Here is a 25,559-nt window from a genome sequence, read left to right as displayed (position 1 = left end):
TCAGTGAACACCAGTCTGGGACTGCAGGCTCCACCTGGCTTTGCTCCATTGGCATTCCTCCCTTCATGAAGGAGAGTGTGGGCCACAGCTCACCACATAGGCACTCCTTAGTGGCCTGCAAAGGGCTGAGTGCCCAGCAGCTGTTCAGTTAGTATACAAGGGGTGCATAGAGTGTTTCTCCTTGGTCTAGCACTGGGGCCTGCTGCATAACACAGGAGGGCCCCACTTGTGACCTGGTCATTTATAGCAGCGCCCTTGAGAGAACCCGTGTCCCTATAGAATGAGCCCGTAATAACTTGCCATCGTGATGTGCCCGCAGTCTGCTTATCCCATTAGCCAGTTTTCGTGTGGCTCTGAGCAGGATGGTGTGACAGACAGATAAGTCTGAGACAGAAGACTGGGTGTTGGCCACTGAGTGCAGAGGACTGGGTGGGGTAGTGAGCGTCCTTGGGGAGGAGAAGAGCTGGCTGCAGCTCCCCAGCCATGCTTCTCTGCTCACAGCTGTGTTCAGGCCCTTCCCAGTGAGGAAGGAGGACCCATACTGTGCTGAGCTGGACATAGGAGGAAAGAAGTGCTCTCAGCCTGAAGCAAAGCCATAGTTTGTAGCATGACTGGCCGTAGGCTTACACAGGGAACTGTTTGGTGGGCAGCCAGAGATCCTGGCCAGGGGCAGCATACTTGTTGAGAAATCCAGCCCTGGCTCCCAGAAATCCGTTCCACTTGCTGTGAGGAGTAGGGAGCTGCAGTGTTTCTTGCTCTTTCATTGTAGACAATGTCTCACTGTGGAGCCTTGGCTGGCCTGGAGCTTACCATATAGACCAGCCGGCCCGTGCCTCCCAAGTGTACACTACCACTCCCAGCCTCGACTTGCTTTTAAGGCAGGGTCTCACTGTGTAGCCCAGGCTGGACTCAGACTTGCAAGTCTCCTGTTCCTGCCTCAGATGCTAGGATTGCAGGCTTGTGCCCCAGTCCTGGCTCCCATTCTTCTCAGTCCAGCCAGCCATCCCCGTGCATCTGTGTCTTTACTGCCGCCTGCCTCTGGTCCATGCGTTCTCCTGCTCAGAGCACTGTCATGACTCCTGCCGCTTTCTTCACCATCCCCGTGGACCTGCCTCTTCTTCCCTTTGCAGCAGCATGCCCACCCTGTTCATCTGACACTTTGTCTGGGACAGCCACACCCCTGGGCCTTGAGCCCTTCCCATGGGCCTCTGATTCCTCAAGGGCTAGCCATTCCTCACTTACTCCAAAGGGCTCTTAGAACCAGCAGCACCGCACTCTCCTCCGACCACAGGGCTGGTCTCAGGTGGACACCAGTCAGTGCTGGGCTGTGACTTAGACTCACGCCTGTTTTTGTTTCCACACTCGGATTGTCTCTGGCTCGACTCCTTAAAGAAGCGTGTATTTTAGTTTATCCCTCACACCCTGGGCACATCAATACAGTGTTAAATAGCATTGGCCCTCACAGGAAAGTAGGAGGCTTGCTGTGTGTCCAGGAATGTCCCTTACGGAGACTCTCAGCATGGACACACAGCAGAGAATGGGAAGGAGTTCAGTTCCTGCCCCTGTAAAGCTAGGGGTAGGGCAGAAGAGTCTGGGAGCCTTGCGGCAGGCTACAGCCGTTAGAGCGGGAGTAGCTAAGCAGACACAGCGCTCTTCAGCAGATTCACCGTGCAGAGCGAGGCAGTCCTGGAGCCAAGGACATGACTCCTATCTGACCAACCAAATCTTAGCTGTGTGCTAGAGCCAACCCAGCCTCTCCTCCTTAATGACCTGGTGAGTGGAGGGTAGAGGTGTGAGGTGGTATCGGTTTTATTTATCTATTTGGGGAATAGGTGTCACAGTCACGTATGTGTGTGTGCCATGTGTGTGCTTGGTGTTCATGGAAGCCAGAAGAAATTACCTGATCCTCTTGAACTGGAATTGCAGACAGTGGTTAGTTGCCACGAGAGTGCTGGGAACTGAACCCAGGTCCTCAAGAAAACAGCCAGTGCTCTTAACCGCTGAACTAAATCTTCTGCCCTGACAGGTATTTTTATCTTTTATCAGGCTTTTTGTGGAGACTTGTGTGTGTGTGTGTGTGTGTGTGTGCGCGCGCACGCGTGCGCACGCGCGCAAGTGCATGTACATTTGTGTGGTGCTCTTTCTCCTGACAGTAGGAATAGACAAGGATAGCCTCTTGCGTCTTCATACCTCCACGTCTTCTGCTGTTTCTGGTACTGGAAAAATGCTCCGTGGAGGGCTCTTGGGCCGAATCAGGCTGTGGAGTGCAGGAGAAGGGTGCCAGTCGGGAATGTGCGCCATGCTGGAAACCAAGACAGTGGGAAATCTTGCCGCCATCTGGGAGCCTGATGGTTTTTGAAACAGTGTCAAGTTGAATGCATGTGTTCTGTAGACGCTATGCGTTGTCTGACATCTGCATGGAGAACTCAGGCATGGTAGTGAGTCTGCAGCCCTGGGACCGTCGTGTCTCTTTTCAAGCTCAATTTAGGCATCTCAAAATCAAGAATAACAACACTGTAGCCTCAGGAGCTGTCCTGTAGACCAAGGCATCTGATGCCCAGGTCTTCTTGAACACTCATGACATTAATCAGGTCTGTATTACCTGATGTAGCAGTAGATTGCTAACTAGTTTTCTATCCTATTAAAAATAATTTTAGCTTTATGTGTATGAGTATTGCCTAAATGTATGTCTGTGCACCATTTGTGTGCCTGGTGCCCATGGAGAACTGGAGTTTCAGACAACTGTAAGGTGCCAGTGGGACTGGGAATTAAACCTTGGTCCTCCAGAAGAGCCAGTGCTCTGAGCCCTAAGCCATCGCTCCAGCCCGTAGCTTTCTGTCTTAGCTACATTACAGAATATCCTGAATGTGTGATCTACATAGTCCAGCTCTGCCCATCAATGGCTGCCGCAGTTTGACTGGAACGGCCATGTTTGAACATGCAGCAGTTTGTATCTCTTTGTATCTCAGCTCAGTGTGAGTGTTGTACAATGCCCTGCTACAAAGCAGGTTGTGTGAGAATGATGGGCTTTGTTGTAAAACGTTATTATTTTCTTCTTAGGCTCGAGGAAAAAAGCGCCAGATAGGCTGGTTCCCAGCAAATTATGTCAAACTTCTAAGCCCTGGAACAAGCAAAATCACCCCAACCGAGCTACCCAAGTCTGCAGCGCTGCCGGCAGGTAAGGCGCTTGCAGGTCGCTCCGCTACCACTCGGGTTTCTCATCCAGTGTCTCGTGTGATTGCCACATGTGCTTAGCTCTTGTGCTTGCTGGCTCTGACCCACAGTCGGTGTGTGACCGGGAATATGTTTCTCCAAAGCTCCAAGCATCTCCATAGCCTTTTCGTGCTGGGCACTGCAGAACCCTTGTTGGACTCTTGAAGGACTTGGGGATGCTGTGACATTAAAGACAGATTTCTCTCTTGATTTCCTTCCCACTCTTTACCCTGGGATTTGGGCCACTGGGCAAGGCAACAGAAAGGCCCCTAAAATAAAGTTGTGACATCTGCTGGGGAGAGAGGGGGCTCACTGAGTGGGCAGGACGTTGTTGTGTCTTTTCCTAGAGGGCAGGCAATGGCAGAGGGCTGCAGCTGGCTTGTCTGTGTTCTGATCTAAGACAGTGCGTTAGCTATGGAAGAGTGGCCTAGACTTGGTGACCCCTATGGAGATTGTGGACGCTTGCTCCATCATCACCTTGTGATTGATGTCTGTTTTATATGGCCCCTGTGAAACTAGCTTAAACTTGTTGTCCTTGCAAGAAATGTCAGGACCTAAAATGTTGTGGCTGAACCCTGATCCCCAACTTGTCCTCTGTGCATGAGCTGAGGCCTTGTGTGGGCAGTAGCAGGGTGGGGTACCATCTAAATCTGCTGTCCCCTGGGAGACTTGGCAGACCCCTCTCCTATCAGCTCCTTTCAGCTCCTGTCAGCTTGCAAGCCCCACACCATCTGCAAAAGGATTCTCTTCTCTTAGCTGGAGAGTTTGAGAACCCTGAAGCTGCATATAGGTTGTTGGTTAAGAATGAAGATGCCAGGCAGTGAGAATGGGTCAATACACTGTGGGATTAAAGGAAAAGGAAAGTTGTTCTTGAGGTGTGGTCGTCTCTGACACATGAACATACAGCAGAATCACCTCCTAAAGTGCTGGTTTCTCTTTTTTACTGAGATTCAGAAGTGTCCGCAGACCAAGTGAGAGCCATAGTCCACCTTTAGAAGGACCAGGCCCAGGGCTGGAAGCTCAGGGCCAGAGCACTTGTCTATCAATCTTCAGCACCACAAAAGAAGTTAAGATACAGACAGGCACGTGCTCTGGCCCCTGGCAGTCTGCGCTGCACTGCCGTGGGAATTGGGTGGTACCAGCCAGTCCTCCAGAGCCAGCCTTGTAAGTCCCTCCACCGCGCTCAGAATAAAGGTTCCCTTGTCTGCTGACAGGCGCTGTGAAAGGGGAAGACGTTATGACATTTAAGACAGGGTAAAATCTTAAAAATGTAGTCCTTCATCTTCCTCTGTTGCCACACCATGGAAAGTGAGGCCCCGCTGCCCTCACTCGCCCCCTCTGCCCCAGGAATGTACCTGCTGCTGCGCATGTGCGCTGTGCCGCAGCTGCTCACACCGCCCTGTCTCCCGCAGTGTGCCAAGTGATTGGGATGTACGATTACACCGCACAGAACGATGACGAGCTGGCCTTCAGCAAGGGCCAGATCATCAACGTCCTCAACAAGGAGGACCCCGACTGGTGGAAAGGAGAAGTCAATGGGCAGGTCGGGCTCTTCCCATCCAATTATGTGAAGCTGACCACGGACATGGACCCAAGCCAGCAATGTAAGTGCCCTGGCGGCTCTCTTCCTGGCCTCCTGGCCTCTTCCCGTAAGACATGCAGCATTGCTCTGATTCTGCCGAGCCTGGCTTGCAGACCTGGAAGCCAGACCACTGCTGCATTTGAACAGTCTCTTTGAAGACCTTCTGTGATGCAAGGCTAGTCCGTGGGGTTGTTTTTGTTTTTAAATTTCATTCCTTCTGTAGCATGCCCCCCTCCCCTCCCCCCTTTCTTTTTTCTTTTCTTTTTTTTTTAAATCATTTTGGCACCATGCTGTGTACATGCCTGATTCATTTTCCTAGCTTGAATTTTGCACATTGTTTTGTTTGGCTTATGTGTTGTTTTCCTCCTTTTTCTAGGAATCATATGTTGTCCATCCCCCCTCAGGCTTGAAAGTCCTCAAAGAGACCCACTATCCCATATCACTGCCCAGAGGGATGATGGGAGATGCAGCCTTGATCATGTGACTTGCAGCATGATCACCTACTGCCTTCTGAGTAGAAGAACTCACTGCAGAGCAGTTTACCTCATTTTACCTTAGTTGCATGTGATCGCAGTGTCTGAGTCATTACGTGCAGAGACAGGAGCAAACTGGCAGAAGTGCCCAGGGCGGTGGGTCCTTTGCTGGCTTTCCTACTCACTCAGCTGACTGCCCTGCCTTCACAGGTGCTCTCAGTGGTTTCGAGATTATTTTTAAATGTGTATTTTAGCCTTTTAATAAAAATCAATCAATTACTTCTTTGCTATTTTGGTTTTGCAAAAAGACCCACTATCAAGGAATGCTGCATGTGCTATTAAAAATTGTTCCAAATGTCCATAAATCTGAGACTTGATGTATTTTCTTCCATTTTGTCCAGTGTTACCAACTAAATTGTGTAGTTTGGGGCTTTTCCCCTACCGTAGAGTGCAGAGGAGTTGAGTGTACCGCTTTGAAGATGTGTAGAGAGCGCCTGCCTAAATAGGCGTCAGGCTTGCTTGTGATGTCGTGTAGCTGTTGCATGGAATACATCTGTACTGAAGAAGTGGCTCTTCCCGCGGGAACCGCCGTGCACAGTGCTCTCATCTTCTGCGTTGATTTTATTTTGCACAGTGATCTGTAGCCACACGAGAAAGTACCTGTGTTTCCGTTTGGTCTCAGATTTATCCAGTTGACTGGTGTCTGTTTCGAGGTTTTCATTTGGCGTATTTTCATACCGTACATCGGTAAGACACCACTGCCAAGGTGGTTCCGATCAACAGTCTCTGTTACAGGAAGTTTATTCCAGTTGCTTTTCATGGAATATTTTGAACAAGTAATTTTCTTGACAAAAAAGAATGTATAGTTTCCCTGCAATTAATTTCCAGTGTTTACATTTTTAACTAGACTGTGGAGTTTCTACAGATTAATATAAAATGGCGCTCCTGGTCCACATATGTGTTAACTGTGCTGTAGCCATGTTTGTCTTTAGACATTAGTTGGAAGCTCTCAATAAAAAAAAGAAAAGAAAGAAAAGGAAAAAATATCACTGCTGACAGCCCAGGCAATGGGGTTGGGGAAGCCTGCAGCACCGTCTAGCTGTCCTAGGAGTAAGCTAACTGCTGTCTTTCTGGGTTCCCTCCTGGGGAGATGCCCTGCTGGCCTTGTCATGGCCCTTCTCCTCTCACATGGTGCAAAGGACAGGGCAGCCCCTCCTTGTCTACTTGCGCTTCAGTGTTTCGTGGATATGAATGTAAAATATATAAATATATAAACTGCGGCTTTAACAATTGTAATACAACCTTTGGATTAGTTATGTGTATAGATAATTAAATTCTTCATATAAAAGTTAGATGGAAATGTCTCTGTGTTCTTGCTGTTGGAATCTTGCAGTGGTGAGGGCACCACCCAGACAGGTGTCAGCCATTGGCCTGCTACCCACGTGCTGCGTGTGAATCCAGACATACTCCTTGATACCCCCAGTCCCGTCCCGTCCCGTCAATATGTAAACCGTGGCTCCTTATAGAATACTAGTTTCCAAGTGCGGAAGTCTGCACCAGCTAGGCTGTCAACTCTCTCAGTGGAATTTTAGTTTGTGGTGTTGACACACTGACAGGTTGTGGCTTGGTTAGGGCACAAACCCTGGTGGAAAACTGTGTCATATAAGGAGCTAGTGAGTACCAGAAGACACATGGATAGAGGCAGACTTGCACATTTCCCCAGGCTGGGGTCACGTCAGCTATGCACTCTTGTGATGGTTACAGAGACAAATCGGCACAGGACACACGGGTGACACGCTAGCCCTGGTGGACACGTGATTGGCGCTATCCTCCTGAACCTCACTCACTGGGCCTCCCTGCCCTTCCTTCACAGTTTTTTTCAAGTTGGCAAAAAGTTTTGAGGCAGGGGTAATAAATGTCCTGTGTTTTGGGTGCCCTGTTGGGTTCTAGCAAGAGAAGCAGTGACAACAAAGTCCATACGAATCTTTATGGGTGTGTGTTACGTTTTGCGGAGTGGGGGTGAACTGTAGCATGTGCAGGCCAGCCAGTGCTTGGGGGAGGGCGCTGCTGCCACAGGGCAGACACGGCCCCCACCAGGAGGGGCAGGGGCAATACTGAAGTGGAGACCAGTGAGCCAGGTGAACTGTTATGGACCTAGATGTCAGAACAGGGAAGACTCAGTGGGAGGTGGGCAAGGCCCTGCCAGTCTCCCATCCAGCCCCTTGTGACAGTGATCAGTCTGCATCCTCACCTCCTCCCCAGGACCTCTTCACTGTCTAAGCAGTGCTCCTTCTCCAGTGCTCAGGTTGATGGTGGGATGCCGGTGTTAAGGTGGGTGATGTCTTCGCATTTCACTCCGGTACCCTCTCACGGTGTGTTCCACTAGTCTTTCTCCCGAGTTTGGGGACTGGCACGGGTTTCCTTCCCATCCCTTCCGTTAGCACCGACTGAAGAACCCATCTGGCCCTGTGGGTTTTAGGCAGAGGACCACTCGTAGCATCCAACACAGAGCACAGTTCACATGGCAGAGTGATCAGGACTGAGCAGAGAAACCCTGGTCTCACCCTACTGGCCACTCTGGCTAAAGTTCACTGGGTTGTCCTGACCCACGTGGTCACTCCACACACGGCTACTGAAGTTGCCCTGATAACTACTGCTGAATATGTGTACCCGTTTTGAAGCTCATATCATGTGTGTGCAGCGTAAAACATTTCCCAAATTGCCTTTTATTTTTCAAAACATCTTGATTGTCCCCTATATTCTCTACTTTTAAAGTTGGATTGAACAGTAAAGTATCCCTTGAGGTTTAAAAGTACTAAGTTTGGTGTTTGATTTTTGTTTTTAGGTTTTTGGGTTTTATTTAATTTTATATTTACTCCGTGTGTGATGAGTGTGTGTGTTTATGTGTATAAAAATCCCTCTGCTGAGTGTGCCACCATGCCCTGCCCAAAACAGCAATTTCATATGACTTAACCCCATATAATATATAATTTCCTGCCTCATGATAGGTTTAAGCACTCAAAGACGCCCGTTGTGTTAGCAGCTCAAACAACCATAGAATACACCAGAATCCAGGTTCTTGACACATGACACATCCGTAGGAGAAGCCAAGATGTCACCCTAGTTTCTGCTTCCTTTAAATGCAAGCTCCCAGGAGTAGCGCTGCCCTGGTGTTTCCCCGTGTGTGCTGAGACCCAGGGCTGTGGACTTGGGTCTGGGCAGTCTTCACTCAGGCCAATCTGGGAAGCTTACTGCCCAGATAACAATCCCATGAAAAGTTATTTCTGAGCGACAATAAATATTTTATTCCTTTTGACAAAATTACAAATTAATCTGTTTATTCTTCCTTTTTTTTGACCCCCAAAATATGCAAGAGAAATAGTTCAGGATGCTATTGACTCTCAGTGTCACCACACACACTCCAGTAAATGCCTAGGAAAATAGAGAATACCTGCTGTCTGGGGGCTGGAGATTTGGCTTGGTGGTTTAGAGCACTGGCTGCTCTCCCAGAGGATCTAGGTTTGATCCCCAACAACCATATGGGGCTCACAGCTGCCATAACTCCAGCCCTAGGGGGTCTGACACAGACACCATGCGCATGTGTGTAGTGGTGCACAACAGACATGTTTTATACAGGAAAAATGCTAACACATAAAACGCTTCAGAAAAAAGAAGAAAAAATATAGAATGCCATTATATGAGGATCTCACTTAGCCACCATTTCCTTGGGCCCTTTTTAAATGAAAACCTGGGAAGAGCTGAGATGGTTTGTCTCAGCCAGTCCATTGCTTCTCATTGTAGGTTCTGTGCTCTGCACTGAAAGCTCCCAGACATGAGAAAAAAATGCCTGATTTATTAAAACCAAGGCTTTGTTTCTGAGACATGACCATCGTTGGTAAGATCCATGTATGCTGTGTTACAGGGTTCTGTACGAGCGCTACCTAGGAACTAGATGCTACCCACCTGCTCTTCTGTGCCCTCAGGGTCTCTGTGTGTGTGCCGGACGTGCGCATGAGAAAGTGATTTGAATGCATTATCTGTGGCTTGCTAACATACCCTAAACTCGAGTCCAGCTCGAAGCAGATAGAATTGTCTAGAAGATTCTCACGCAGGCTGGCAGCTGCAGTTTTCACATCTGTTTGACTCATCATCTTGCAGGGCACACACTTCCTCAGCGTAGCCACATCTGCTTAGGCTGACCGCTTCTTTCTCCCGAGTTCTCCAAAGCCAGGACAGGAGACGCTTGTGACCTCCCAGAGGGCATGAGGAAGTTGTGTGCTCCTGAGGCCTCTGCTCCCCCTCCTCATGCCCATCTGCTCCCTGTCCCACTTGCACACCCAGCCAGGCCATACCAGAGGAGCCAAGGACACGAGGTAGCAGTGAGGGACAGATGTCCCCTGAAGAGTATTTGACAGTGCTGAGATCTTAGAATCTTGGACACAAGCCCTTCACTTGACAGAGAGGATACTGAGGGTCTAGGGGTACCCTCTAAGCATCTGCCCATCCCAGTGCCGGGCTCACCCCCCTTCTCATCCCTGTCTGTTCTGGAGCCCTGCCTCCTGCAGCACCTGCTCAGAATTATTGATGGCTGTCACTTTGGAAGATAAGAGCTGGCCCCTTTCCTTCCTGCAGTTCTCCTACCTCTGGGAATGATGAGAATCCCACACATCGTCACGCATTCATTGCCCACGCTCCACACTGGATTACCTCAGCCTTAGGCCCTCTTTGACTGCAGCCCAGTTTCCCAAAGACGCCAGGCCTGTCCCAGATGCCCTCGCTCTGGGCCACTGTGGCTTCTAAATTTTCATTCCTGGCCACAGCCTGAAGACCATGGTGCGGAATACAGACAGTTTAATCTACTAGCTGACTCTGGGGAAATCGGCACAGCTGTACCCTTGGACGTTGGTAGCATTGAAGGTATTCTAGGATGGCCATTTAGAGCACGGGTTTGGATCCCAGCTCTGCTACTCTACACTCTTTGTGGTCTTGGGATGTTATTGAAGCTCTTTGGGCTTCACCAGTGAGTGACTGACCACCCAGTACCTAAGAAAGGAGTCGTTTGTGGGGGACGAATGATTTCTGCATGCTCAGTGAGTCTTCTGGCTTCAATCTGTGGCTTCCTGCTTGCTTTCTAACTCCCTGCCCCCCCCCCCCCCACACACACACAACTACTTTCCCAGATGAGAGATTGCAGAGAGAATGACAGCCCCCCTGACCCCCTGCAACCTTGGGAACACAGTCCCGACCTTCCGGCCACGGAAGCCTTTTGGAGCTTCTGTCCCACAGGTGTGACCCGTGCTGACACTGTCTCATGCCAGCGTCTCCCTGCATGTCGCTGGTGCCAACTGCCTCTTTGACACGGGTGACCGTGGGGTGCCCAGCCAGGGCCATGGAATGTCAAGGCTTTAAAATACCACAACCTTGGACGGTTGGCAGGCCCATGCAGGGTTCCACAATAAACCTGGACAAATGTCACTGGGTCCTGTATTTCTCATCAAGGCCTTCCGTGGCCTTGTTGTCTCCTGCCAGCAAAGAATGGAACATTTGCCCCTTGCTCCCGCGAGACATGCCAGCCACTTTTTTTTTTTTAAGTAGCTGTACTGTTTCACTAGAGCCGTGTGCTCCCAAGAGCAGCTGCGCCAGAACGCTTAGGGCTCCCAGAAACACACGGCCCTGAACCCTGCTGTGTGTACCTAGAACACTTAGGGCTCCCAGAAACACACGGCCCTGAACCCTGCTGTGTGTACCTAGAACACTTAGGGCTCCCAGAAACACACTGCCCTGAACCCTGCTGTGTGTACCTAGAACACTTAGGGCTCCCAGAAACACACTGCCCTGAACCCTGCTGTGTGTACCTAGAACACTTAGGGCTCCCAGAAACACACTGCCCTGAACCCTGCTGTGTGTACCTAGAACACTTAGGGCTCCCAGAAACACACTGCCCTGAACCCTGCTGTGTGTACCTAGAACACTTAGGGCTCCCAGAAACACACGGCCCTGAACCCTGCTGTGTGTACCTAGAACACTTAGGGCTCCCAGAAACACACTGCCCTGAACCCTGCTGTGTGTACCCAGAACACTTAGAGCTCCCAGAAACACACTGCCCTGAACCCTGCTGTGTGTACCTAGAACACTTAGAGCTCCCAGAAACACACTGCCCTGAACCCTGCTGTGTGTACCTAGAACACTTAGGGCTCCCAGAAACACACTGCCCTGAACCCTGCTGTGTGTACCTAGAACACTTAGGGCTCCCAGAAACACACTGCCCTGAACCCTGCTGTGTGTACCTAGAACACTTAGGGCTCCCAGAAACAACACTGCCCTGAACCCTGCTGTGTGTACCTAGAACACTTAGGGCTCCCAGAAACACACTGCCCTGAACCCTGCTGTGTGTACCTAGAACACTTAGGGCTCCCAGAAACACACTGCCCTGAACCCTGCTGTGTGTACCTAGAACACTTAGAGCTCCCAGAAACACACTGCCCTGAACCCTGCTGTGTGTACCTAGAACACTTAGGGCTCCCAGAAACACACTGCCCTGAACCCTGCTGTGTGTACCTAGAACACTTAGGGCTCCCAGAAACACACTGCCCTGAACCCTGCTGTGTGTACCTAGAACACTTAGGGCTCCCAGAAACACACTGCCCTGAACCCTGCTGTGTGTACCTAGAACACTTAGAGCTCCCGGAAACACACTGCCCTGAACCCTGCTGTGTGTACCTAGAACACTTAGAGCTCCCGGAAACACACTGCCCCTGTGCCCTGCTGCGTGTACCCAGAACACCTAGGGCTCCCAGAAACACACCGCTCCTGCACCCTACTGCGTGTACCCAGACAAGAAGGGGACCTTGGCAGCCTCTGCTCTGCTGAACCAGAGCAGGAGACTGGCCGCAGCCGAGCAGGCAAAGCCAAGCAGGGATCTTTGCTCTCTGGAGCATTGCCTTGGAATCCCACAGCCCCATGGGAAGCCCTACATAGCTATACCTCCCTTAGTAACCAACCCCCACTGACTGTCTAGTGGGAACCCTCACCCCAGCCCATCTTCAAGAGACAGAAGAAAATCTTCCACTACCCTTCCCTTCCTCTTGCTGGAACAAAGGCTTCAGAGGGCTGCCCTGCCTCAGTTTCCCTTCTCCTGTTGCTCCCCCCAACACACACACACACACACACACACACACACACACACACACACGCGCACGCGCACACACACACACACACACAGGAGTATGGCCCCTGACTGGTGATAAGGCTGTGGGCTTTGGAACACAGGCAGGTGTGGTGCCTGCTTTTGAACCTGTAGGAGTAGGAGGAGACACCAGCAGACGGAATGGTAGAGTCAGACCAGCTCACAGGATATAGTGTGACCCAAGGCCAGTGCTGTAGTGCAGGGAACCCCGGGAGTCTCATCCCTGGCTGCAGTCAGAAGACCATGGTCTTAGACACACATTAATCTCATCGTGGACTGCCAACCTGAAAACCTTTCTGGCGCTAAGGGTCAGAATCCACATCTGTGCCCTCGGGCAGCGTCCTGGGCATGCACTGGAGAACTGATGGGGCATGGATGTGGAGCTGAACTGTGCCATATTCAGAGAGCTCAAACCCCCATGGGCGCAGTCTGCTCCCTAGGGCTTCCATTGCCAACTTCTAGTTAGGAGCTGGCACAGGGTGCTTGGGTCCATAGAGCCTTCAGTTACCCTACCTGTCCGGTCTAAACCAGCCCCAAATCTTCCTTTGCCCCCATATCCTACACACACCCTTACTGGAATTCTGGCTTCAAGTTTAAGTCATTGGTGCACCCCAGTAACACGTCATGTCCCGCCTTGTTCCCCCTTTCCTGCTCTCTGCCGTCCTCCCCACCGTTGTTACCTTGCCGTGAAGTTCTTTCATACATGACAAGGAGACCAGGAGGCTGATACACACACACACACACGTGGACACTGGGTAAGTCACTCACACGTTCTGTCACTGTGACAGGGCCCTAAGGGGGAACTCACAAGGAAGAAAGTCTTGTTTTGGCCAGAGATTTAGCATTCTCATGTACGGAGAATTCAGCTTGCTCCGTGGCTGTGGGCCTTTGGTGAGGCCGAACACAGTGCGAGGCAGCAGGACAGTTTGCAGGGCTGGGTCTCTTACCTCATCAAGGCTTAGAAACAGAAAGAGGTCAGGGACCAGACACCTGTCAAAGGCATGCCCCTCGTCATCCTCCTCCGACCAAGCCACCGTCTAAGTCTCCAGCGTCTAGAAAATGCTACTAGATGACGTCCATGAGTCGAGCAATGGCCAGTTCCCTCTTGGGGATTGGGCACACATGAACCTTTGGTGTGTGTGTGTGTGGGGGGGGGTTATCTGCAGACTGTGAGACAGACTCATCTTCCTCATTGTCCTGAGTCCTCTGAGGGCGGGGCCAGCCTAGTGTCTCCAGATTTTCACGTCAGGAACTCCATGAAGAGTCTGTTGTGAGATGTATGCCTGTAATCCCAGCCCTCGGAGGGCTGAGACAGGAGGATTACAATGGGGTGGTGGGTCAGTCTGGGATACATAATTAAATGCTGTCAGAAGTAAATAAATTGGGCTGGGAACGGAGTTCAGTTGGTGGCGTGTTTCCGCAGCGTGCACGCAGCCCTGGAATTCATTCTCATCACCACATAAGCAGGCGTGGTCATCACACCTGGAGTCTCAGCATTTGGGAGGCGAAGGCAGAGGCGTGAGAAGGTCAGGTTCACCCTCAGCCTAGGGAATCCTAGGCCAGCCTAATATACATAAGACTTTATCTTAAAAGAAAGAAAATGAAGTTAAATAATAATAATAAATCTGCAGAGAGTTAGTTAGGGGTGTGGCTCGGTGGTAAAAACATATGCTTAACATGGATGGAACCCTGGATTCTCTCCCCAGAACCACAAAAGGGGGTGAGTCATCACAGGACAAACACCGTCAAGAGCGATGGTGCTCCCCTCGTAGAGCTGGCCTGCTGTGGGGTCCCCATCTCTTTCTGGCTGTAAGCTACAGTCTGTTTAGCACACTTACATCTCCCATCAGCCCTCACTCTTGGGGACTGTGGAGGAGGTGTCGGGTGTTGGTGGCAGTCCATGTTTGCCTCGAGCATCGGCCTCCCTCCCCAGCCGGGCCATGGGTGTACCGTCTTGTTCATTCTCTCGCCGCCGTGTGTGGCAGAGAACCCAGCACAAAGCCTACGCTGGGGACGGTGGCGTGGTTGAAAAAAGTTACTGTTTATGGAAAGGCTCCAAAACAGGACGCATGCTTCATAATCACTTAACTAGGCTACACACTTACCACTTGGTCCCATGCATATGTGGTATCTAGTCTTCCCCAAGAGTGTGGTGGTCTCACAGAAGCAACCCTGGGTAGGACCTGCAGCCGCTCAGACAGACAGAAAGTATCTTAGGTTGGAAGCATTTCTTGTGTTCCAAAGGAGCCAGTTTGTCAGGGCCCAGGGTGTTGCCAGGTCCTTCTGAAGGACCTTAGGGTGGTGCAGTGAACCTCCTCATCACACAGCCTTCACAGTCTCCTGTGGTCTGGTGAGCCAGGCTCTTTTATTTAGATTTACTTTTATTTATGTGTATGTGCGTATGAGATGTATGTGTGAATGGTACCAGTGGAGGCCAGAAGAAGGCGTTGGGGCCCCTGGAGCTGGCATTACAGGTGTTTGTGAGCCACCGAATGGGATTGCTGGGAGCCAAACTGACTGGGCAGGAAGCGCTCAGCTTCTGAGCCACCTCTCCATCCTGAGCAGCTGCATCCAGCTCCTGAGAGCCTGAGCTTCAAGGCCAAGTAGACCTTCTAGGAAGAGCGGGAGGAAAGATGGCGGGCTCCCTGGGAACACACGTGGCTCTTTTCATCATCCTGTTTCCAGAGAGCATTTCCGATAGTGGGAATAGCCACGCCTTTCTGGACTCCACACTCCCCTCCATCCAATAAGGGTCTATTCCAATAATCTGGCCTCACACGCACCTCCAGAGGCCCTGAGAACAGACCACCAGGGCTTCAGTGGGCTCTGGGTGTAGATGGCCTTTCAGGGACAGTGTTCTCTCCTCGGAGCAGGCACTGGATAACTGCTCAGGAGGCCAGCCCTGAGCTGGCTTGAGCTGAGGGACTGTGGAAGCCCTGGGTCCCATGCACTGGGACAGCTGTGGTTTCCAGTTCTTGTTCCTTCCCACACTGGTATCCAGACCATCTTTTCTCTCGAGAGTGGGAAGTTTTCTCTGCCTGACACGAGAATCACTCAGAGCCTTACAAGGGAAGGACACGGGTCTCCTTTGGAGAGTTAGACATACTTGGTGTCTCAACAGTGTCAGCCGGGACCCTGGCAGTTTCCAAGCTCCGTGGATGACTTCGGTGCCACCATACTAGAGGACTGCCACTCTTCCTTCCTGCCACCAAGATCTTCCTGAAATACGGCCCAAACCTAGCTCTGCCCCGAGCGTGTGTCCCTTCTGACGTGGTCTGAACTGTGCCTCCCAGTGTTCATGGGTAAAAGCCCTAACCTTGGAGATCCCAGGATGTGGCTAAATTTGGAGTTAGTGTCTTCAAAGATGTATTTAAATAGTACAGTGAGGCCGTCAGAGTGGATCCTACTCCAATATGACAAGTGTCCTTTTAAGAAGAAACCATATGTAGATAGACATCATGGTTTTCCAGGCACAAAGGCAAGGTCCTGTAGGACACGGGAAGAAGACACGGTTGTAAGCCCAGGAGAGACGAACCCTGCCAACATCTTGGCCTGCTTTTGGACTCCAGGCTCCAGAGCTATGCGAGAGTAAACTTCTATTTTTAAAGCTACGCTGTCTGTGTGTCCTAGCCACCAGGTCACACAAAAACACCCCCTGTCCAGCAAGGCGAAGACAGAACGGTTAAGAACGTGGATTCTGGTCCTACTTTGTTTGCTGTGTCTTAACCAAAGCTACCGACTTACTTGTCTTCACCGTGCCTCCGCTCCCTCATCGGCTTGTTGTGGGTCTTCCTAGCTACACCACAGTGTTGTTGGCGAGGAACTGAGTCAACACATGCGCAGTGCACAAGCTCGTTGGCGAGATCTGAGTAGAGACAGGCGCAGCGTCCAAAGTGTCTAGTTTAGCATTGCTATGTGCCCCACCCAACGTCTTCTCTCTTCCACACCTATTCCTCCAGCTCCACACACCCAACTCTGACTCTCCATGCTCCCACCATCCTCTTTGTCCATGATGTCTTAGTGCAGGATACTGTAACAAAATACCTCAGGGTGGCTAAGTTATAAATCCTTTTTATCATCATAGTTCTTGAGGCTCAGATGTCCAAGATCCAGGGCATGCATCTGGTGGAGCCTCCCCAATGCATCACCCCATTCCAGGAGGGTGGAAGGATTAAAGGTCACACTCAAGGGAGCAGCATGTCTGCTTCATGTTTATAACTGGATCCAACTCCTTAGATAACAACATTATTTTTATTCATGTGGATAATCAATCACCCCTAGTGACCCCCTAAAGTACCCTATCTCCACAGGATGGTATGTGAACATTGAAAGACATGTGAACCATAACAAAGTCCAAAGTTCAACTCCAATTCCTCCTCTTCAAAATCTTCCCAGACCCTTCTGGTCATACTGCTGCCTTCCTCAAATCCCAATTTAAAAAACAAACAAACAACAACAACAAAAAACAACCATGTCCCACAGTGCTGCTGTAACATTTCATCTGCCTTGCAAACCTGAAGGGTTTATTTACAGCCATTGCTAAGGAAGCCAAAAATCCTGCAGGACAGGCCACACCAAAAGTGAGTGCCCAGACAGCGAGAAACCATGCACAGAGACATGGATACAGCTGAGAAGGGAACATGCAGACTGTAAAGGGCTGTGGTGCCTGTGCCAGGAGTCCAGCATCAGACAGAAAGCCAGCGTGACCTGCTGCTAACCACATTCCTAGCCACTGCAGAGCGGGAGGTGGGACTCTCTCTGGAAGGAATTCCATTTCTACTACTTCTCCATGTTCATTAAACTACTTGGCAAGCCAGGTAGACCAGATGGCCTCCTTGGAAGACGATGGAGCTGATTTGGAAAATATGTAATTTTTTGGGTTTTTTTTTTTTTTGAGTTTCTGGGTTTGTAACCAAGTGAGGAGGCTGAATGAACATGCCCAGAGGGACCCAGCTATGCAACTCACAGTGGGTTCCCTAAAATAGAAATACCTGGGCTCAGTGCACAGGATTTTTGATGCCATTGGTGGCATCTTCAACGGCTCACCACAGGCCTCTCACTAGCTCCTACTTTCTTATCAATATCAGAATCAAATCCTGAGAATCTGAAACTCCCCTGTCCTGGGGACTGATGCCAGCTCACAGCCTGCCCTTCTAGAGGCTTCTGTGAGTCAACAAGGGCAGAGGCCAGTCTAGAATGCCTGGGCCTCCAGAAGACAAGGACCCAGATGCCTCCTCATCACTGACCTCAGCACAGATGCTGCAGGAAGTTCACTGCAGGCCGGGAGGATTCCCACAGCAGCTGTGGTGCAGACAAAACCAGAGATCGCAGAAAGGGCTTCATCTGCTTTTCTTACAGGACAAGCCACCCCACCTGCCACTCTGCCTTGGACGCTGAGTGGTTCATAATAGAGTCAGTTATCCTAGGAGGATCAAGTGCAGCCTGGTGGGGACGGGAAAGAGGTGTCGCTCAAATGGCAAGAGACTGAAGCCTGGCAGAGCCCACTCTAGCAACTCCTGCAGTACAGATAGGAGCTCAGGCATCCAAGTCACACATGTGAGTGACACAGACCTACTTAGCAAGGGCATTTGGGCTGAATGTCTCCAGACACACCGTGCTGTCTTTCTCTTGAGATGAACACCATCATCGGGGCCTCCCCATCACTCTCCTGGCCTCTCCTCATTGTGTCTCCGGTTCTGTTCTGGTATGGCTACCCCTATACCACGCATGGCCTTCTCTACTTCCACAGGTGTCTGTGTTTTCCTCGCTGTTTTTACAGCGCTGTTGGCTGGCCTGTTCTTCGTGTGTGTGAGTGTGAATGCATGAACGTGTGACGCCCAGCAGTCAACCTCAAGTATTGCTCCTCAGGAGCTCACCAACCTGGTTTTTGAGATACTGTATCTTAGGGACACCCAGGACGTGTCATGTGCTAAGTCAGGCTGATTGGCCAGTGAACCCCATGAATCTGGCCATTTCTGTGCTCCACTGCCTCCCCCAGTACTGGGATTTCAGTACAAACCACCATGCCTGGCTTTTTACTATATGTTCTAAGGATCGAACCCAGATCTGAGCAAGGCAAACACTTCACCAATGGGACCATGTCCCACTCTTACAAATACTATTTTTAATTTACATTTCCTGTGGAGTCTCCCCTAAACTCCTGAGTTTCCCTGAGGACAAGGATGGTATCTGCTTACCTCTGTGTCCCTTCAACTTTCTGGGAACTTAATAAATATTTATTGACCAGCTTATTACTATATTTCTTGGCTCCTTCATAACAGAAATAAGGTCTGTTTATTTCCTTAGCTCAATGTTTAGCCCGCTGTGGGGGCTAATTTGGGTTTCAAAACTGTACTGAAGAGAGGAGGGAAGGTCTTCCATTTTTTTGTGCTAAGTACTTCTGTATCCTTTGAAATTCCACAAGATCTGTGAGCATGTGTATTGGCTGTCATAGAAAGGATCTCAGTCCCACTGGTCGCAGGAGTGATGGTCATCATATCCCCCTTGGACCCATGTGGGTCCCAGTCTCTGGACCTTCGATGTCACAGCCCTGTCCCTTTCATAAGTGTTATAAGAAAACAGTATAAACTTGGGAGCCTACATTAGGAATTTCCTGTGGGTTTAATGAAGGCTGTTTTTTAACTGCTTGGAGTTTTTGCAATATTATTTCAGCTGTGAACCAATTTTGGTTTTGAGACACCCTTCATCCCTACTCGACGGCCATAGAAAATCATTCACTATACTTTCACCCCTAATCTTTCCCTCAGCCAGGGGTCAACAAACTGTGTGTATCTTGGTACCCAAGGGAGAGAAGGCCACACCCTCTACCCCCTAAAGAAAAGTTTTAATTTGAAATGGCTTTTCCACTTGTCTGGCTTTGCATAATGAAGGTTTTCAAACCCCTTGTTTTTCTAAATATTAAGTTTTCAAAGGGAGGGTATTTTGGGGTTTAAAATTCCTTTTTCAAGTCTTTCATGGTTCTCTGGGTCTGGAATTCAACCTTCTCAGTATCCCATGGGTCAGTTTAGTGACCAAAAATCCATCTCAAGTCAGTGTGGTTGCTGCATGGTGTAGAGAGAAACCTCCTCCCAAATTCCTTGCTGTTGATTGTGTTCTGGGTCCAGAGGCCAGCATGCTCATTCCACTTTTCCGGGAAGGCTGGAGTTAGACGTGCATGGAGTGGGACAGTGGAGGTCATAGCCCAGGTACAGCAGCATCCCCAGGCGCTCAGTTCTGGCTTGGATGCTGTAGATGTGTAGGTCTGAGGCTGGTCTTCCAGAGCAAGGTGGACAACAGCCCCCAAGTGCACTCAGAGCTGGCACTAAGCCAGGCGTCCCTGCACCTTCCACTCTTCTCCCAAACTTACGCCCAGAGGAGCTTCTAGAATCCAAAAGAAGCAGGCATCTCTCCCAACAGGACCTCATTTTGGTTTCTTGGTCATTTTTTGTCTTCTGGTCATGGTACTTGCCTGTTGTAGAAAGTAGTTAGCGTTTCTCAATGGGATCTACTGGCAAGTGATGTGTATTCTCTGTCCTGTGTTTTAGTACATTTAGTTAGTCCTGGGCCAGCCTGCCAAATGCCAGCCATTGCTTTCTTGTTTGAACAAGAATACACTCAGTCTTCTGGGTGGAACATAGTAACCTGACCTGGTGTGCTAGGAGGGTGGTATTAGTTTGGTGGGGCAGTACCATCTTCAATCTGGGGGGGCAGTACCATCTTCAGCCTGAGGGGGTAGTACCACCTCAGCCTGGGGGTGGGTAGTACCACCTTCAGCCTGGGGGTCCGGCACTACCTGGGAATGGGGAGGAACAGTAATGCCACCTTCAGCTTCAGCCTAGGGGGCATTACCATGTTTGAGGAATTCTTCACTGGAGTAGGAAACAACACTGTGTTCAGTTTTGAACCATTGAATCCACAAGGTCTGGAAAATAAGCACCTTGCTTTCATCCTGAATTCCCGGCATGCAGCATAGCTGGTCCCAAAGTCAGGGTAGAGATCACAAAATTGCCAAATAAAGGAATGTGTGTGTGTGTGTGTGTTTATTTTGTTTTGTTGTTGAGACAGGGTCTCACTAGGTAGTCCTGGCTGTCCAGGAATTCATCTTCCTCTGCTCTCTAAATGCTGGGATTAAAGGCATGCACCACCAAGAACAGTTTGCAAACAGGCTTTTGAACTCAATAAAATTGTATGCAAAGTGGGTGTATGTGTTTCACGTGGTACGTAATGGTTTGCTGGGTACAAGCCCAGAGCGCCCATGAGATCTCACCAAGGGAACTGTGATCTAAAGGGACATTTGTGGGACTTGTCTGGCCACTGCTGATGTCTGTGCTGCAGACACTTCGGTACAGTGCCGAGTGAACTTAAACCACGGTGTATGTGAGAATTCCAACAGCCCTGTGGACAGCAAGGCCCTGGAAGCACCAGGAGGCTGCATCCAAGAGAGGCCCAGCCCCAAATGCATGACTCAGCCATGGAACAAGAAATGGCCTGAGTCCTGGGCCCTTGTATTCACTCTTAGGACAGTGGGTAAAGACAGGACAGGGACTGGAAATGCCTCCCCACGGCTCAAAGTGTTCCCTAAGTGATTCCCCAAGAAAAGTTATAGAGCAGAGAAACCTAGGGGAAGAGGAGTCTCTCTGCTTCCAACAATCCAGGGCTCACCCAGCTGCTGGGGACACTCACTGGGAAGCTTTGCTAATACTGATATTTCCAGAAGACAGCAGCACCCCAGGCAGGCAGAAGAGCTGAGTCACAGGGGTGGTTAGCAGGAGGCCTAAGTTCAGAGTCACACTCACCTTGCCACTCTGAGGTCCAGCTCTGCCGCCCACAGCGGTTGGGTAAAGTCCAGGATGGAAAGGCGTGGAGAGTGTCTCTGTAATGATAGCTTCCTCCTGCTGGTTTCCTGGCACCACCTTTGGCTGTCCTGCTGTTCTGTCCCGATGAGAAACTACAGCAGGCAGAAAGGGCGATTGGCCAGGGGAGGGAGGAGAATCAAGGACTGTAACCCTAAGAGGTAATGTCTGGCGCAGAAAAACAGTTCACCACGAAGTTCATCATCCAGACGGATGGTTCTATTCACAGAAGCTTCCAGCATCTACATGTAGACTCTGTCAGTCCTGAAGCCTAAATAAACCCCCTGCCGGGAGTTGTTGGTAATCCCTAGCAGCCTCCTCAAACCTGAAGACTCACTAGAGGGCTTATTAAATCGAAGTGCCCTAGTCCGCTCCCCCAGAGAGTCTATTTGGCAAAGTTCTGGTCATTTATTTCCAGGTTCTGCCAGGGTGGTTGGTGGTGGAGGGATCACACATAGCTGGTTTCTGAGCGAGGAATGCAGTGTTCTATCGCGCCCCCTTGTGGCAAGTGGTAGGAAGGATGGGAAATGAAAGGGGGACTCAGCCCCACCCACGCACCCCCCACCCACCACCCCTAGTTCTCAGAGTATGTATTTTACCAATTCAAGTTCTGTTATTAAATAAAGACAGTCTAATAAAAAGAAGTATATGATGTGTGGGCACATTTTCATGTATAAAAAGGTGGGCCTCGCTCACTACTGAGAGTGGGTGCTGCCGAAGCCCGGAATGGGCAGTACTGATACAAAGGCCCCATGTGAACAGAACTCCAAATAACAAGCTGAGCGAACACAGGTGAGGGCTGGCCTGTCTCGGGGCAGCCTTGGCCTCTGCAAAGGCAGGGTGGGACTGTCCTGGGAGCTGTCTGCAGCTGGCAGGGCTTTCCACCGTGCCTGAGGCTTGCTGCTCACCTTCCATGGATACACTACTGAGACCTTGCCTCGAGGGAGAGTCTCCTGGTCCTGTCTGGATGCAACTACCTGGTCCTCATGTTCACCAGGAGCCTCGGCACAGTTACCGCAGCCTCCAAAAGCCGGCCTCGGGATAACGGCGTCTCCTCCTTCAGCTTGGTGTGGACAATGGGGTCTTAGCGCACACAGCCTCTGGACCCACCCGGAAGGGCTTGGACCCGGCTCCTTATCACTGCGGAGGGGAAGGACCTCTCTGAACTTTGGTTTCCTTGTCTGTGCCCGAAACTGACTCTGGAACTTTAGAGAGCCGCTCAAAGCAGGGGTCAGCGCCAAGCTCCTGGCACAGTCCCTGGCGTGGAAGCCTTGGCTGGGGGTTAGCAGGTCGTTTAACCCTTTCCATGGTTCTGATGGAGCGTGAGTGTGCATCCCATGTGTGTGACCACAAACTGGGAGGCTTGAGACGAGTGAAATTAATCCCTCGTACAGTCCCGGGGCAGGAAGTCTGAAGTCAGTGGGTGGGGCGGCTTCTCCTGAAAACTGTGGGGCACTTTTCTCTTTCGCTGCTAGACTTGACCGCGACCTGTGGAAATCTCTGCTCGTGTTACTCAGGTCTCTACAGCTCAACACGCAACCCGGAGCTGATGAGGCCGTGCCACCCACCAGCCGCAGTCCCAGGGACCTCGGGCATCTTCTCTGTGGAGCTGTAGGCTTTCACAGCCTCGCACTCAGTTTTCCTAAATGGTTGTGTCTTCCAGGGTGCTCAGACTTACACCTCTTAGATATGCTGACCCCGACTGAGAGGAAACGACAAGGCTACATCCATGAACTCATTGTCACAGAGGAGAACTATGTGAATGACCTGCAGTTGGTCACAGAGGTACCAGCAGCCCTGGAAAGCTGGGGATAACTGGGGGTAGCCCTGCAGTGGGGGCTGGGAAAGAGGTGGAGGCCCTGCTGAGGAGGTTTGTGTCCTGACTCTGAGCCTGGGGCAATCTCTTGTATACAAGGGATAGCTGAACAGCAAATGAAACGGGTCTTACCCAGGAGGCAAGATGGTCACATTTTTCCATAGGGCTACCCTGTGAGTCAGAGAGACCCAGGGCCAACGCTAGGAGCACACAGGTCCCAAACTAAGAGAGGAGTGGGTGTGGTTTGTAACGGAGGACTCTTGGCTCCAGTCAGAGAAGTTGCAGCTTGGCCACCAATTGATTGATGTCATCAAGTCATATGACATCCCTGACCCTCAATGTTGGCTCCTGAGCACAGAGGCTAGCTAGAAGTCTCGTGAGTTATTTCTCGTGCCCCCATAAACTGCTGAGAAAATCTGCCAGTGTGGCTGAGCAGGAAGGTACGTTCTCCCATGGCTCCATGAGACTGCTGGCCTGGGACCCAAGAACTTTCGGAGGACTCTCTGCCCCAGCTGCTAAGGACTGCCTTGTGGGTAAGGGGCTCAACCACATGGAGTCCCACAGAGATCTGTGGTTAGCTATGAGTTATCTGCCCACCCATCCAGAGCCCAGAAGAGGCTGACATCGTCCTCTCAATACCACCTGCTTCAAGCTCTGTGCTTCCTAACAATGCCCATGGCTTGTCCACACATGTCCACAGACATCCTCAGACTCCCATGTCCTCCCGGTGAATGGGTGAGGTAGCCCTACCCGCATGCATGCTGGTCCACTAACCTCCTAGCTTCCTATTGGCGGAATCAAGTCTCCTCCTCAGAGATTCTCCTGGGCTCCCCTTGTCAACACTTCTCCTCTCAGGAGAAGATGCGGTCTCTGAGTTGTGCGTGCTAAATGAAGCTGAGCGAACACGTGTGTGTGTGCGTGTGTTCATGTGTGTGTGTGTTGAACTAATGTTTGCTTTCTGAACGGATTCCTTTTCTACACCTGTAGGTCTTTCAGAAACCCCTGATGGAGTCTGAGCTGCTGACAGAAAAAGAGGTTGCTATGATTTTTGTTAACTGGAAGGAGCTGATCATGTGTAATATCAAACTGCTGAAGTAAGCATTTTCCTCTCACCCCCCTGGCATAGGCACCAGCAACTCTGTGTCGTCCGTCTGTCCCTCACACATGCCTCTTTCTTCCCCCAGCCCAGCCCAGCCCATTACCTCTCAAAGTGCCATCCCCTCCTGGGCTCTCATCCCTCCTGGAAATCCACTATGGGGGCCTCACAGTGGCGCGTGAACTGCGCATGCGTGCAGGTTCCTGCCATGACGAAAGCAACAGAATTTCCTTAGCTGGGACAGTCTTGGCTTCTGGCTGTTGGCTGGCTCCATCCTTGAGGGTGGAGCAGTCCTAGCCCCAGGGCCTAGCCTCAGGCCTGGGAAGCAAGGATTGTCTTGTGAGGCTCTGGGCTGCAGAGGGAACGTGTGGAATGGGACCCCACCAAACCCAAGAAGGATCTCAGGAGGTTCCTGCAGCTTCCTGAGGCCAATTAGACTTTATACCAGTGTAGTCTGCAGAGGCTGCTGCAGGGCCAGAGCTAAGGGACCTGGGTCTAGACCTCGCCTCTTTGGGCCTCAGTTTCCCCATCTACACACTTAGAGGACTGAATTAGACAATAAAGATTCCCCCAATTCTTTAAAAGCAAAATCAAAACCATCAGAACCCCAGATCTATATCACAAGGCCCTACATGAGAGAGCAGATTAAGTTCTGGTCCCCAAGGAGAGGACATGGCAGCTGGGAGCAAGAGCCCCCTTCCCCCCTCTTTCTGACTGAGCACAGCAGATGCCCCTGTTCATTCCTGACCTGTATGCTCAGGTCACTCGGAAGCTGCCATGTCCCAAGCCCAGTCCCTGTGTACCCGAGAGGTAACTGCAGGTTCCTGGGTCTGTAGTTGGAGTAGCTGGGGAGAGGGAGCCAGGAGGTGTAGAGAAGTGAGCATGAAGGAAGAAGCGTGGTGTCTGCTCCCTCCGTGCCTACGCTCACACTGCGGAAGCTCTCTGTACATAGGTGGGGAGGCCGACTCTTGGGCTCCCTTCTCACTGCTGTTCTCTGGCTCTATGTCTTTGGTTGAGTGACTTTACGGTCAATCTCTTGGCCTCTGTGTCCACATCTGTAAAATAGCAGCACAACAAAAGCCTGAGGTTATCCTCTCCATAAATAAGGAAAAAATGTTTATTTAGCACAGCAGCCTCGTGGTGAAGGCCTCGTGGCCAATAATAAAGGAGAGGTCATGTGGGAAGTCAGGAAACCAGATCCCAGGACCACCAGCCCAGGGATGTCGTTAACCACAGCGAGCTGGGCCTGCCCTAATCAATCACTTATTAAGAAAATGGCCATCCAGCCAGATGTTGCAGAGGTGTTTTCTTAACTGAGGTTTCCCTCCTCTCGGGTGTCTT

The 25,559-nt window shown here is 50.8% G+C and overlaps 1 protein-coding gene across 10 annotated transcripts in view; it reads left to right on the top strand.

Annotated features, from left to right (window-relative positions):
• The window catches only part of Itsn1 (intersectin 1), a 188,675-nt gene that overhangs the window by 135,129 nt on the left and 27,987 nt on the right, over positions 1-25,559 (top strand). For all 10 annotated transcript variants that reach the window (XR_005976225.1, XR_005976224.1, XM_041672967.1 and 7 more), the window contains 4 exons: positions 3,061-3,178; positions 4,626-4,817; positions 22,970-23,091; positions 24,110-24,216. Coding sequence is in view for 8 of the 10 variants with exons in the window: in XM_041672967.1 (XP_041528901.1) it covers positions 3,061-3,178; positions 4,626-4,817; positions 22,970-23,091; positions 24,110-24,216 (539 nt within the window). In the remaining 2 variants the exon portion in view is untranslated. The remainder of the gene's footprint in view (positions 1-3,060; positions 3,179-4,625; positions 4,818-22,969; positions 23,092-24,109; positions 24,217-25,559) is intronic.

The sequence above is a fragment of the Microtus oregoni genome, unplaced genomic scaffold, assembly GCF_018167655.1.
Source record: "Microtus oregoni isolate MIOR12 unplaced genomic scaffold, Mior012 000023F_ref0000262, whole genome shotgun sequence".
In the NCBI taxonomy this organism is placed as follows: Eukaryota; Metazoa; Chordata; class Mammalia; order Rodentia; family Cricetidae; genus Microtus; species Microtus oregoni.
Note: the sequence above shows the minus strand (reverse complement) of the source record. Positions and strands in the feature narration are given on the sequence as shown.